This window comes from Pleuronectes platessa, chromosome 9 (genome assembly GCF_947347685.1).
Source record: "Pleuronectes platessa chromosome 9, fPlePla1.1, whole genome shotgun sequence".
Lineage (NCBI taxonomy): Eukaryota > Metazoa > Chordata > Actinopteri > Pleuronectiformes > Pleuronectidae > Pleuronectes > Pleuronectes platessa.
In genome coordinates, this window is record NC_070634.1 from 14,723,812 (window position 1) to 14,737,348 (window position 13,537).

General features: G+C 41.7%; 1 protein-coding gene across 1 annotated transcript; it reads right to left on the reverse strand.

The window, feature by feature from the left end:
- Positions 1-1,049: 1,049 nt before the first annotated feature.
- On the reverse strand, positions 1,050-13,203 carry rnf11b (ring finger protein 11b). Its single transcript, XM_053430827.1, has 3 exons — positions 12,647-13,203; positions 3,847-4,016; positions 1,050-2,931 (listed from the first exon to the last, which is right to left on the reverse strand). Exons 1-3 carry the CDS (start codon positions 12,767-12,769, stop codon positions 2,760-2,762), a joined length of 465 nt encoding a protein of 154 aa, XP_053286802.1. The 5' UTR covers positions 12,770-13,203; the 3' UTR covers positions 1,050-2,759.
- Between the last annotated feature and the right edge of the window lie 334 nt (positions 13,204-13,537).

The window sequence follows — 13,537 nt, forward strand, 5'->3', positions numbered from 1 at the left end:
TAACTCTGCACCTTAGCATATTTGCACTACTGTTTTTTCTTTAGGTGTATATATATATATAAATATATATTTAATTTTAAATTTTAAATTTTTAATCTTTTATATTCTATGTTCTATTTTATATCATGTCATTCGATATATTTTTGCTTATAATATTCTTAGCATTGCTATAAGAGAGCCTGTGACCCAAGCAATTCATTGGCAGCGACTGCTTAATGTAATTGTTGTGGATATGACAAACTCTTGAATCTTGAATGTTCTAAAACCACAAATCATTCTAAGAATGGTGTAGTCTTTAAACTCCTTCCCCAGATCAAACTTTTAAAAGCATTTTTTATCAGGCTAGTTCAAAAAACCAATAAAAAAACCAATATATAATTTTTTTGAGAAATTAATCCTTAAATATCACTTATTGATAGTAAAACTATGGTACACATTTTATTACGAAACAATGAAGCAATAAAATCTATATTTTTTCACAGGGAAATTGATAACACCCACTATTAGGTATGGTCTGTTGTAATGTCTATTTATTATTTGCCTGTAGTACATAGCATATGCATATTTATGCTTACAAAAGCATCCACAACACTCACACCCAATTCAAATAAGAGCAAACCTTGCTCTTCAATCCTGTAAATATTCAAGCATAACAAACAAGTGGTCACTTACCCTCCCTGTGTGGGTAGTGGATCTTTTCAATAAATAAGTCTCTGGTTCAAAGTCACAGCCAAAGCCCTGTGCAGTGATCAGACATGTATGTAAAAACTATTACAAATTACAGGGAATCGTTTTATGTATCTGTGAAGATGTCACTTTGGGGGTGTCTTCCCTAGGAGAAGTTGTGAAACTTTTTCTTTCACTTTCACAGAGACAGGATTTAACTAGTTTTATCCCCACAATCCAATCACTCGCTCAGCCTCGATTAGATCCAGGTCATCCACCAGTAGGACCACAGGACTGTTGCAGGGGAAAGAAGTGGGCAGCAGCTAACCTCCTGATGAAGAGAGCGAGGTGATAGGAGACAGAAACCCAATCCAAACACCACGATACACTGACAATTTATTAGTTTTGTGACAATGAAAGACACGTCCTTGTTTTTTTCCACATCACACGTACAATGACTTCCAGCTCGACTGCAGCATCTGCAGCCTTGACTGACTGTATCATATCACCCCCACCCCTTGTTTTCTTGAAGTTAACAGGACTCTGCTTCATGTTTTAGCAGCTGATAGGCCATGAGACTCCACCTCACTGGTGGCGAACAAAGTACAACATAAAAAGTTAAGTAGATTAAAGTACTGTGCAAAAACTAAGGTGCTGACTTACCACCTCATACAAAGGCCAGAAAGCCATGTACGGACATAGACCCACACATACGTAGACATACAACCTTCACTAAAAGGCATGTTTTCAAACTCTTTTTTTCTATCATGCCTGCAAAGCAGGGGGCACTCAAATTATTAAACATGACCTGCATAATTCTAAAGTCTCACTGACTCACCTGCAGGCGACAGTCTGCAGGGAGAAGGAAAGTAAAACAGAACGGTTGTCATTTCTTTGTGCTTTCATCAACTGGGTGACCCGAGGCAACAGACATAAAATGTGAAATGTAGCGAGGAGATTGTTTAGATTGAGACATCGAATTCATGTGAAGAAAATGAAGACATAACAGCATGAAGCCATCATTTATATCTATAAATATGCGTGTGTAAAGATATATGTGATGCTCGTAACCTTGTGTAAATAAGTTCTTTACTTGTCCTTAAAATTACACGACTTGGACAGTAAAGGGGGAATCGCTCTCAGAATTAATTTAATAGTTTGGTTATTGTTACCGGTAATAAATTACACTCCTGGTTCACAGAGACGAATCAATGCTAATGAAAATGTAGGTCAAACAAATCACATTCTTCACTTTGACATAATTACTGAATGCGTATGGTCAACTCCTGTCACAAATTCTGATTAAGAAGTGCAAATATCTATGATGTCTATTAATGGTTCGTTAACTGATCTACTCGTGCTTTAACCAATAATCTGAGATCTCCCCGTCACACAGAGAGTCACAGGAAGTGGAAAGCTTGATGGCATTAGTTCTTCGTCACATTAATGGCTAAAGCACGTGACTGTATTTTCCTCTGCCATGTCTGTGTTCTTAATAAACACTGGTTCAACGAAGCCCTTATGCTGCCTGACCAAACAAACACAGGACACTGGACAATCGACTGAACCACCGACCTATCTTAATTTCTCGTGAGAGATCTGTACAGATGGACAGCTAGAGGCCTCTGCAGAGTCCATCAGATGTTCTTACGCTGATAGAAGTCTTTGCATAAGGCATCTTCAGCTGTGTCGCGTTTGTCCTTGACTTCTTTTTTTACAATTGTCCACTTTTAATTTCTCGTCTACTCCTTCCCCTCGATCCAGCCCCGTCCTGCTTGTCCGGAACATCATCACTCTGTTCATTCCTCCAATCCTTTCTCAAATGCAGTCCTGTCCAGCAGGCCAAGTGAGGAACTTGTGTTTGTGCAGGTACGTAAACACACATATACAGACACACACGCAAGCACACACAAATGCGTGCTTATGTGTGCACACGCTCAAACATATGAGATCACAATAAATCTTTTACAGTCACAGCTTTGATACTGCCACCTTACTAATCCAGGATACAGTGTGTGCATACTGTATGTGTGTGTCCAGTTTGGTCCACAGGCATCTGTGGGCATATGTGCGTGTGTGTGTGTGTGTGTGTGTCAGTTGGTCTCATAGGAGGAAAGCAGTGCGGCGTCCACAGGCTCCATGCAGGAGGGGCAGGTGAAGGACCTCATCAGCCAGTCGTCTATACAGTCCATGTGGTAGATGTGCATGCAGGGCAGGAACCGGATTGGGTCTCCGTAGACAAAGTCCATCATACAGATGACGCACCTGCAGAGGAAACAATGACAATGACTATTTCCCTTTAAATTTGCAATCTACTTTGATTGGAATGGAAATGAAGAAACCAAAACCAAGAGAACAATAAAATACTGTTTTAACTTGTGAAAATGTCTGGTTTGGACATTTGACAGTCTCCGACTTTTACATATGAAGAACGCAGCAGGAGATTGTCCTAGTCAGATGTGTTCACAACAACAGGGAAATGTCCGGAATGTCCGGCATGGGAATTCTGCTGCAGAGAGCACAGTGTTTTTGTTTACAGCACCTTAGAGATGGTGGGAGAAGAAGCTACTGACTCTGCCGTAGTGTTTATTATTGCATTAATAACATACAAGCATTTGGACCTATATAATAAATCTACCAAAGAGTCCAAAGCAATATACAGGCAGACAAGAAGAGGTACAAAGCAGCTACACTCTTTGGAAATTTCTGGACATTTTACTCTGGGCCTGGCAGGAAATGTTCCTGGAAAACTTGCGAGACTTAGAAATGTGTGTTCAAACATACAGCCCCTTCCGAAATATTAACTAAAAAAATTATTTTGATCTATTCACAAGATACTTCATTTTATTTTTGTTCATTACATAGTGTATAGACATAGCCGGATGGGGTTTTACAAAGTAAGCAAAATTCTGTGATATCACTGTGATGCTCTCCCATCATCAAAGGGATTACTCAAAAAAGAACGAACGTGATTTGAATGAAACGTATTCAGAAACAACACCAGGCATTAGCATTTCGATCCTGATTCCATACCTTCTACCTAAAGCATTTTAAAAAGCCAGCAGAACCCCTGCTTATACACAGATCACTTTGATGGAGTAGTATTTCTCTTGACGGTGCCACCATGTTGCTCTGAACAAAGATAACTTCCTCTGTCTCTTCTGACGGGTTTCTACTCACTCTCTGATCTTTTTCTCTGAGCCGTCCCGCCCCAGGTCATACATGCCCTTCGGGAGGTGCTGTATGAGCCCGATGCGCTGAGCGATGCGGACCTGCTCCTCCTCCGTCAGCTGAGTGGCCAGTCTGGCTTGACTGGGCGTTGGGTGATAGACGGGTACATGGATCTGCTCCTACAGAAAATGAGACAGGGCCACATTAAAAAAAAAGAAAGACAAATTTGAATAAATCTATGCTAAGGAACAGAAGAGTGAAAGTAGGTTGAGAGGGAAGGGTTGGAAGAGACACAAAAAAATAAAAAATAAATCATAAGTCAGGATCAAGTACAATGGCTTCACAGTTTTTATGGCCTCAAATTCAGATAATGAACATTCAGATTAAATATTTTTGACTTTTTAAGAACCCATGGAAACTCTGTTTAAAGGGAATAAATGACAATATGGAAGTTTCAGGCTGGCCTGCAACAAACTAAAAAGCAGCCAAAGCCAACTGTCATTTTTTGTACATGTCTGTCTCTCTGTCTTATCCACCCATCTGTCTGTCCCTCGGTCTGTCTGCCTGTATATTTGCCCGTCCGTCTCTCTCTCTCTGTCAATCGGTCTGTCTGTCCGTATGTCAAAACTTTGGTCAACAGGGAGGACAGGTCATTTTCTACTTCTACATAAGTGCATCCATCCTTATATCTGTGGACAACCATGGTCTCCAAGTGTCTTCCTCCCCTGTAAAAAGCATTTCTCTATTCACTCAACTCCTTCAATTTGTGGTAAATGTCTGGTGTCCGTTCTCATACATTCCATACAGTGACTGTGTGCGCACCAGTTTCTCTTCTTCATTTTCTCTTCGTCAACCACATACTTCTGCCTCTGACTCTTTCCTCTCGTCCTCCTCCAATGTGCCAGACCTTTATGTCACGCAACTGAAGGATCCCACAGCCAGGTCATGTATCAGGCTAAGTCGACTCTAGTCTAATGCTGTTAAGCGAGCTCTCTCATTAACCACCTGTATACCGACACTGTAGCCACGACCTTTGGACACAAAGTGCCACAAACCTGAATAAAGCTGCATATCAGAGGGAAGAAACCAAAATAAAGAGCCATCAGAGAATGTGCTTACTCATTGCCTGCACAAAGGTCTACAACAAAAGTGTCTTCTTTTAAAAGCAGTATAAAGACATGTCTTACTCACAAGCTTTTTTAATTAGCACGTGTTTAAACAGAACCATCCCCCAATTTATTCATTTCTCTATTCAATAGCTTTGTCACTTTCCTTGTTAAAAACTGTAATATATTTTTATCATTCAATGACTTGTATTATGGAAGTATGAATTCTTGAACAAGCTTGAAGGTTTGTGTAAAAATACAATATGTCACTTTTGCTGCTTATTTGTTACTACAACAAATATGTTTCTGTTGACTGTTAAGAGAGTCCGCCAACCGAACTGAAGTGACATAAGATTATAATGGGAACTCATGTCTTGATAAATCCACTGTTGAAAACAATTGTTTGACTTCCTCTTTGGCTCTCCTAATAGCCATCACTGCCGTGTTAATCAGAGATATGATACATTATTTATGCATTAGTAGCCATAATGGGCACTGAAACCTTTTTTTTAAATTTCTTGAATAGTAATGCTTTTCATAGAAAAAATGCAGTACAACAATTACAATGTTAGCTGGCGATAAGCCTCACAGCATTTTAAGCCATGAGTCAGCGTAACTTTAGCAGCTGATGCAGTCCTCTCCTGCCCGGACAGCCACTCCCATTACCCTTGTCAAAAAGAGACGGCAGCCACGCAGCGGGAATATAAGCTACACAAAGGGCCTGAGAGGGGGCAGCTGCTGTACAATGTGTGTGTTTGCATGTGTGTTTTAGGATGGTCAACTGCACAGTGGTCAGCAGTGTCATTGTTGTCATATGCCTCTCCTTTCTTTAACAGCTAGTGTGCCAACTGGCCGTGACAACTGTTCCCTCATGTGACCTCAGACCGTCCAGGAGCACGAGAGAGATAGAGAGCGAGACAGAGAGAGACGGCAGGGGTGAGAGGGCAACTCAGGAAGGGGAGACGGAGGGTGCAGGGCAGAGCGAGCCAAATTACAGAGCTTGGTTTCCTTTGCCAAGCATGCTGTAGGCTGCTCCTGGGCGGGGCACACAGCAGCAGGACCTGTCAGCGAGCCAGGTCAGCGCTGCTTATAGTGAGGGGGGAGGGAGGCAGGAGTGAGTGCAGAAAGAAAGACAAGTAATGTGGAGAGCATTTCCCCTCTGTCTTCCATCATTCATCCCTAAAGAAGATTCTAGATTCTCCCTGCAGCCAGAGGCCTGATATTTAGGTGTGACATGTGAGAGATGGACCGACGGGTTAGAGTAGGGGTCCAAATACAGAGAGGTTTTACTCCTGAACCCGACTCTTCTTATATAAAAAATAAGTAAATAAATAAATAAATATATATATATATATATAAACAGCGGCCTTGTTTGAAATTTAAGACTTTTAATCAGGCATAATAACGCCAGCCCAGGGCGGCCGTCTGGGTCCTATGTGTTGCTATCATGTGTAGGTTGCTGGGTAGAGAGAAGCACGCAGATGGAGACACACAGATTCTGAGTCTTCCAAGCAGAGTTGACAGAAAAGTATGCGTTTATTCTTCCTGCAGTGAGCTCAACAAGAACGGTGTGTCTCATATGCTCTGCTGCGGCTGTCAAAAGTGGCAACTCCAGTATGAGCAATGAGCACTTCCTGTTTTAAAGAAAAATCCCCCTTTCATTAGTGACAATGCCAGTATGTAAACTGAAGGAGCTGAAGGGTTTTGTCTGAGGGGAAGCCCACAGTCTCTGACTTTGAAAACTCCTGCTGTATCGAATACATGCTATAAGGCAGCATAGTGACAAGACATTTTTTTTTCAGGAAGTTGTAGTATTGTTAAAGAGGCTCAAACAAAGCCTTTCCCAGGAGCCACATACAAACCATGGAGGATGAACATAATACCCCTTCTGGGTGGAATAAAGAAAAGGTAAAAATATTGGGAGAAAAAGTTGAGTTAAAAAGTTAAGTAAAAACGTAGGTAATTAAATTTGGGTTTCACAAATTGCTATAAGCTAATAAGCAAATTTATTTAATTCAAGTCTTTATTATATAAGAACGAAACAGGAGATTCTTTGGTCAAATGTGTGATATTGCTGTTTTTGTCTTTTCAGTTTTGCATCCGTCACATCTTAGAAAAGTTGTGAACACGCTCACTTGCATGCGCTGAATCCCCCACAGAATCACCCGCTGTTTTACACATGGGCTCACACACACGCAAGTTTTTACTTCGGGGCTTGCAGGACAAAACTCAGAAACTAATGACTCTTTCATTGTCGATGCCACATACTGTCCCTCCAGATAATTTCTTTTTCCAGAGTTCAATATCTGAAAGCATCTATAGTGACCAAACCCACCCTGACTTCTGATCACATGGGGCCAGAATGGCAGCTATCGGAAAATGAGAAGTTGATTGTGAGAACCATTCGTGAAGAGGATAAAGGAATTTAGGTCCAAGCCTCTGTGGTCAGCCAAAGCCCACACACTTACTGTCAGTACAATGGCTTGCATGTCAGCACACACACACACACACACACACACACACACACACACACACACACACACACACACACACACACACACACACACACACACACACGCACACGCACACGCACACGCACACGCACACATGCACACACAGTGGGTCCATTCTCCTCTCATGTCTTTGTTAAGTCTTCAAGGGTAGTTTTGAAGAGAATTTCCTCGTATCTTTAAAACTTTAAGAAAATGTCTTATTGGCCTTCAATTTTTTTTTATGGATGTTGTTACTCTAACAGCAACCGAGCAAAAATAGAAATAACTTTGTTCAGTGTCACGTCTTTTCTCACATTCTTCCTCCTTTGCTCTTCCAAATGCCCACTCCAGGTTAGAAAGCTAATTAGAAACCAACACAAAACTAAACTTGCTTTCCCTGTTTCTTCTGACTGAGTTAGCTGAGCTCAAAGCAAACCGCTGACTGCGAGCCTTCTCATCTCGACTCTCCGCGATATTATGGGTCTCTTGAGGGAGATTGGGCTTTGACTTTGACCAGAGCAGCAGATGCTACTTTAGCATGTTGACACAGAAGTAACGGCAACAGTCAGAAAGTGTATTAAGGACAGACCATGTAGCCGTCTCTCTCTCTTTCCATCGGCCTGTCTGTCTGTATGTCAAAACTTTGGTCAACAGGGAGGACAGGTCATTTTCTACTTCTACATAAGTGCATCCATCTTTATATCTGTGGACAACCATTTTGTGTTGGTAGCTGACAGCAGAATAGAGACCTTTGAGCCAACGGAATGTGATCAGAAAACTTAGCAAGGAGACTGGGGCATTAAAAGTCCTACCAGAGTGCATAATATGCACAAGAGGGCTCTCATACCCACTTACACACAGTCAAACACACACGTAAAAGCTCCCTCCCATAGCCCGGTCCCACAGCGATGACTCAGCACTCCTCTCACCAGCTGCTTTCAAAATCCCCACACAACGTGCTGTTTGCAACACATGACAACACACACGTCTGCACACACACACAGGGGAAAAGGCCACATAAGCCTTCACAATACTGCCTCCCTTTGAAAACATTTTGACGACACATTACATGGCGATGGTCCACTAGCCTAAATGGTCGGCTCAGTGGTCTGATCTCATCCACTTCGTTTTCAGCATCAATTCATCCAGTCCTCCATTCATCCTGGACTATACAAATTAAACAAGTTCATTTTGTAACACAAAATGACAGGTAAATGATCCAGTTTAAGGCAACTTTACAATCAGGTAGTTGCTAAAAGTCATGTTAGATATGCGTTTGAATTTTAAAGTATTATTATATTACAAGACATAATGTATGAATGAGTAGCACAGAATATATGGTGTTCACAATAAAAACGGCCATAAAGGCAGTTACAAATTTGACTATTTGCTGCTCACGTGGACTAGGAAGTATGAACTTGATCAAAATATTGTTTTAGAATAAACAGTCCGTTTATGTGAATAGTTTCCATATACTTCCCTGTCTGTCCATCATAGGACTTGGCCTTGAGCCCTGCAGATGAAAGTCCACGCACTGCCTCGTTTCAGCCAGGAAATTATTCATCACTACCATTGTGCAGCCCTGGGCCAGGCAGTGGACACACCCATCTGCAGAGGCTGGAATTCACACTCCTGGAATTCACTGCTGACTCTGGATTCTCAGGGAACATGGTCTGATCAGAAACGACCTGACAAACTAAGGATGAGCAGACATTTTTAAGTCTCATGATGAGTTGTCAGAAGAGTGACAAACTGCAAGTTGAATACAACTTCGACCCGTTTGATGTATTTTTTTAAATACTAACATCAAAATTTACTTAAATATAAATAACTAAAGACTAAATTACTAATGCAGGAACATTTTTTTTCTGTACTTAATAATTCAATTTAGATGTTTGGGTTAAAGTGTAGTCAGTGTTAGTGGTGTTACATGGTGCTCAGGAAAACAGAGATAACCACTCCATTTTTTATAGACTCTATAACTATCACGCATCACTAGTACCACCCACGTTATTAAATCCAAATAAATAAATTTGGTACTAAATACTTAAGTCAGATGCTACAATTATAAACTGAAGAGTCAGCAGCAGAGCAAAGTCACATCGGAGAGTCCTCTGACAAGACAGGGAGGAGGATTTGGTGTCAAGTGAAGAGTAAAAAGTTTAATTGGCAGGATTTCAGATATAACCTGAATGCCAAAATGTAACCTGATAACAAAAACATCTCTAATGTATTTTGTTTTGATGTCTTCTGGAGCTTGTTTTGAACTCTGGGAAGCTCAAACCCCTGTCTGAACAACAAATGTACCTTTGGGTACTAAGAAGGAAACCTTGAGCCTTAAATATTAATAAGACACTGTAAACTTTGTGTGATGACGATGACTTTCACAAGAAAAGACGCTGTGTGTCCAAAGTTATTACCTAGTGGGAAAACTTCTATACTGTGGAATCTGTGGAGCTAAAGGTTGAAATTAAATCAAAACTGGCAAGTTCGCACAAGGAATCCACGCTATACGCAGAAATGCATGCACGCCTCCAGTCACAACTTGTTGAGACAGACATAAAGTCTCATTCACTGCTCCCCAATGTACTCTCTCATACAATTTGTCAGTGGTGTGATTAGTTGCATGTTTTTTCCAATCGGCCTGGAGCACATGTCGCCGGTTTAGCTGTTACATAAGTTACAGTTCGGAAATAATAATTACACAATGAGTCAATTGCTTTCAACTCATCTGGACCAACTCCCTGGAGGCTACAGGATCTAACTCATTATCTATCGTCTTTCTTTCCTTAGAATCACAACAGAAACCTGCTAATAGCCCACGTTAACACCTGATTCATGAGCCATATATCAAATTCAGCACTTCAAATACAATTCTACTTGAGTAAATAATGTCAGGTTTATATTGTATTATTATAATATAATAGTATGTTTTCAACATGGACGATTTTTGTTTAAAAATACAATGAAAGGCTGGGAGAATGGATTAGAAAATTCCTATTCTCATTTGCTACCAGACAATTTGATGAAATGACTAATCCACCCTTTCCTGTGTTTTTGGCTGTAATGACAAAATCGTTATAAATTGCCATTTTTCTTCAGTTTTTTTCATTTCCAGAAAATTAAGGCGAGCTGGAGCTTTTTATTGTCTTTGTTTTGGATTTCACTTGTATGGAAAGACACTATGCAGTGTTTGTGTTGTTTATTACACCATCTCTGCACTGTGAGACCAGAGCTTGCGGCTTTGACCTAATTACTGTTGTAGTGCTGCACACCAGACATGACACACTTGCATCAACCCGGACACGGATGCATGTCAAGGACTTCTTGCTATGTTCAGTCTCAGATGTTATCTTTGATTGACTCATGATGCAAGTCTTCTGTGAAAAACATAGCTTCGATAATAAATAAAAACATGGATATGAGCTTGACCCTGTCTTGTCTTAGTAATGTTTCTCAATGTTTTTTTTTATCTGTTTCTCTAAAAGAAAAAAACTAAAGTTTCAACTGGTAAGCTGTAGCAAACGTTTACACCATAAAAACCAACTGGCACATGGAAATTATATAAAAACTAAAGATCAGATCATATAAAAAACATTTTCATGTTGATCAGTATCTAGTGACAATACTGTTATAGATTCTCATTAGATTTAGGATTGTAAGTACTACAAAGTCATTGTCGGCAGTTGCCTTTTCAGGGACAGTGCTGATAATAATATCACAAAGACTGTAATGGCACTCAGTCAAGTGGATATCTCAGCTTATGACTGTCCCCTCAGCAAATCAAGATGCAACAAATTTCACACACTCATTGATATCGGTTCGCTAAATGTACCTGATTTATTTCATCAAGGGCCATGAATACTTTCTGTGGGAAATCAGTGGAAATGCTGAAAATACCATATCTCCCAATGCCAAGGAATGCAAAAAAATAAATACTGGATCCGCAGGACAGCCACACTGAAGTTTAAAGGGCTCTTCCCAGACTCATACAACATCCTTCCAACAGGTTTCGTGACAAGCCTTTGAGTAGTTTTAGTGTAATCTTGCTCACAGACAAACAAATACACCACCTGCCAGAGGACAGTGGTGAAAACATAACCTCCATAGCAGAGGTGATGAAGAAAGACTGCAAAGATTTCAGCAAAGACGTCAATGAAATGTGAGATCTACAAATGGGAAACCAATCATCTGTATTTATGATCTTTCAATATTCTATGTGTATTAAAATCAAGTATGGTTCCAGAATTATCTAAATCAAATGATGACAAGAAGCACATTTCCACGTTATGCTTCTATCTCTGATGTTAAGAGTTTACAAGGCTTGGTCCCAGTATAAGTATGTAGTTCCTCTGTAATGAGAGCTCTTATGCTGCACTGACCTGAGATCGCCTTCAGTTTGCCATTCATTTAAAAGCACCTATCTTAAATCTACAGATAAGACTTGGCTTAACCTAGTAAAAAGCCAACTCTGTTCCAAGGCCTTACATAACACATAGCTTCCGCCTCTTACCATAGAAAAACAGACAGGAGGAACGATAACACCCCACATCATATTTGCAGCTACAACATGACCTGGTGTGTTTGTGGATGATCTAATTCGGGAAATAAGGACACTAGACAAACAAGGCAGCTGCCGGTGTACCTCGAGGAGATCAGGGAAGGGAAGCAGCAGTATAAGTTGTTTTAAAAAAAACTACAAACACTCCCCTCTCTAATGGAGAAGGGGGGGGGGGGGGGGGGCGTCTCAAGTCCATTGGGATTACAGATCATGCTGTTAAAGTGAACCACCGGCCATAACAGAGAGTCCCTGTGTCTTAGTTCAGCTCCACTGAACGGGAGCCAAAATAGCATGGCTCAGTGCAGAGCTGGAAATACAGCAAGCCGTGACACTGTCACTTTAAGTAGACGTATAAATGATAATAATAATAACTTCAGGGAAATGGCAGGCACAGTCAGGACCTGGGGATAAAACAAAAGAGGATTAGTGTCCAGGCCGGGACGGGACAGGGTCAGGGTCAGTGGGCAGGGTGATGCTGGATCTGGGAACAGCTGATGGCGCCTCACATACTGCTGAGACCAACAGATTCCTGGATAATGCACCTGCCAAAATAAAAGACTGACACACTGGGTCGCACGGGACTTCAGGTGTTTAATAGATAGTTTCAGATCATGAGACAAACACATTGGCCTGATGGGTTTAAAAGTTACCTGATATGGGGGCGGCGGCTCCTGGTCGGGGTCAGCACCGTCTGCGTAGCTGGCCCGGTCCGACTGAGACTCATGTAGCAAAGAAATATCATCCGAGGTCGGAGATTTCAGACAGTTTCCCATCTCCTTCCTCTTCGGTCAAACTCTTCTCTCTTTCCTTCCCTGTCGCTTACACTAACAGGCGGTTTCAGGAGGCTAATGTCGGCGGAGGAGGTGTTGTTGTTTAGTTTTCGTCTCCCATACACAGCTGATGAAGCTCCGCTCCCCAGACGACGGGAGGGCTGCTCGGTCTCAATAACAACAAAACATCCCTCAGCTATCGAGCTAGCCACACAAAGAGCTAGCCCGCTAACGCAAGCTAGCACTGGCAGGGGAGCATTGGGCTCTCGGTTAGCTTAAAAACTAAATACTGAAAAAACAACGAGTGCAGCGACCTCAGGGGAGTTAACACCCGCGGAGGCAGCGGAGCGGAGGAGCTGTCCGTGTCGCTGTGTGCACGGAGCGGAGCGCGGAGGTCTCGGCTGAAGCTGTCAGACACTTTCCAGCTCGCAGCTGCTGCCCGACAACGACAAAAGGTGGTGACGTAGCCACGCGAAGCACCGCCCCCCGTTGGGCGACTGCACCAATCGGCTCCCACTACGTCAGAGGAGCTTTCGGCCGCAGCCAATCGGATTCGCGATCACATTGTCCTTCGCTAAAAACATAAACACAGAGTTCAAATCGATGAATCCGAGGCTTTATTTGCGAGTTCGACTCATTATTTGTCATTTTTTAATCAGCGACTCTTTCTCTTGCTGTTGAACTTATCATGATTGTGCTCACTCCTCTGTGTTTCCTCTGTCAGGCTGCGATCGCCTTGCATGTGATCAGGAAGAGCTGACTTCCTTTCCT

What these genes read in the sequence shown, in the direction of transcription:
- rnf11b (XM_053430827.1), bottom strand. Translation starts at nt 12,769, where the DNA reads ATGGGAAACTGTCTGAAATCTCCGACCTCGGATGATATTTCTTTGCTA. An exon ending in AGCCGCCGCCCCCATATCAG is followed by an intron (nt 4,017 to 12,646) that starts GTAACTTTTAAA and finishes CATTTTCTGTAG; the next exon opens with GAGCAGATCCATGTACCCGT. An exon ending in TCAGAGAAAAAGATCAGAGA is followed by an intron (nt 2,932 to 3,846) that starts GTGAGTAGAAAC and finishes TTTCCTCTGCAG; the next exon opens with GTGCGTCATCTGTATGATGG.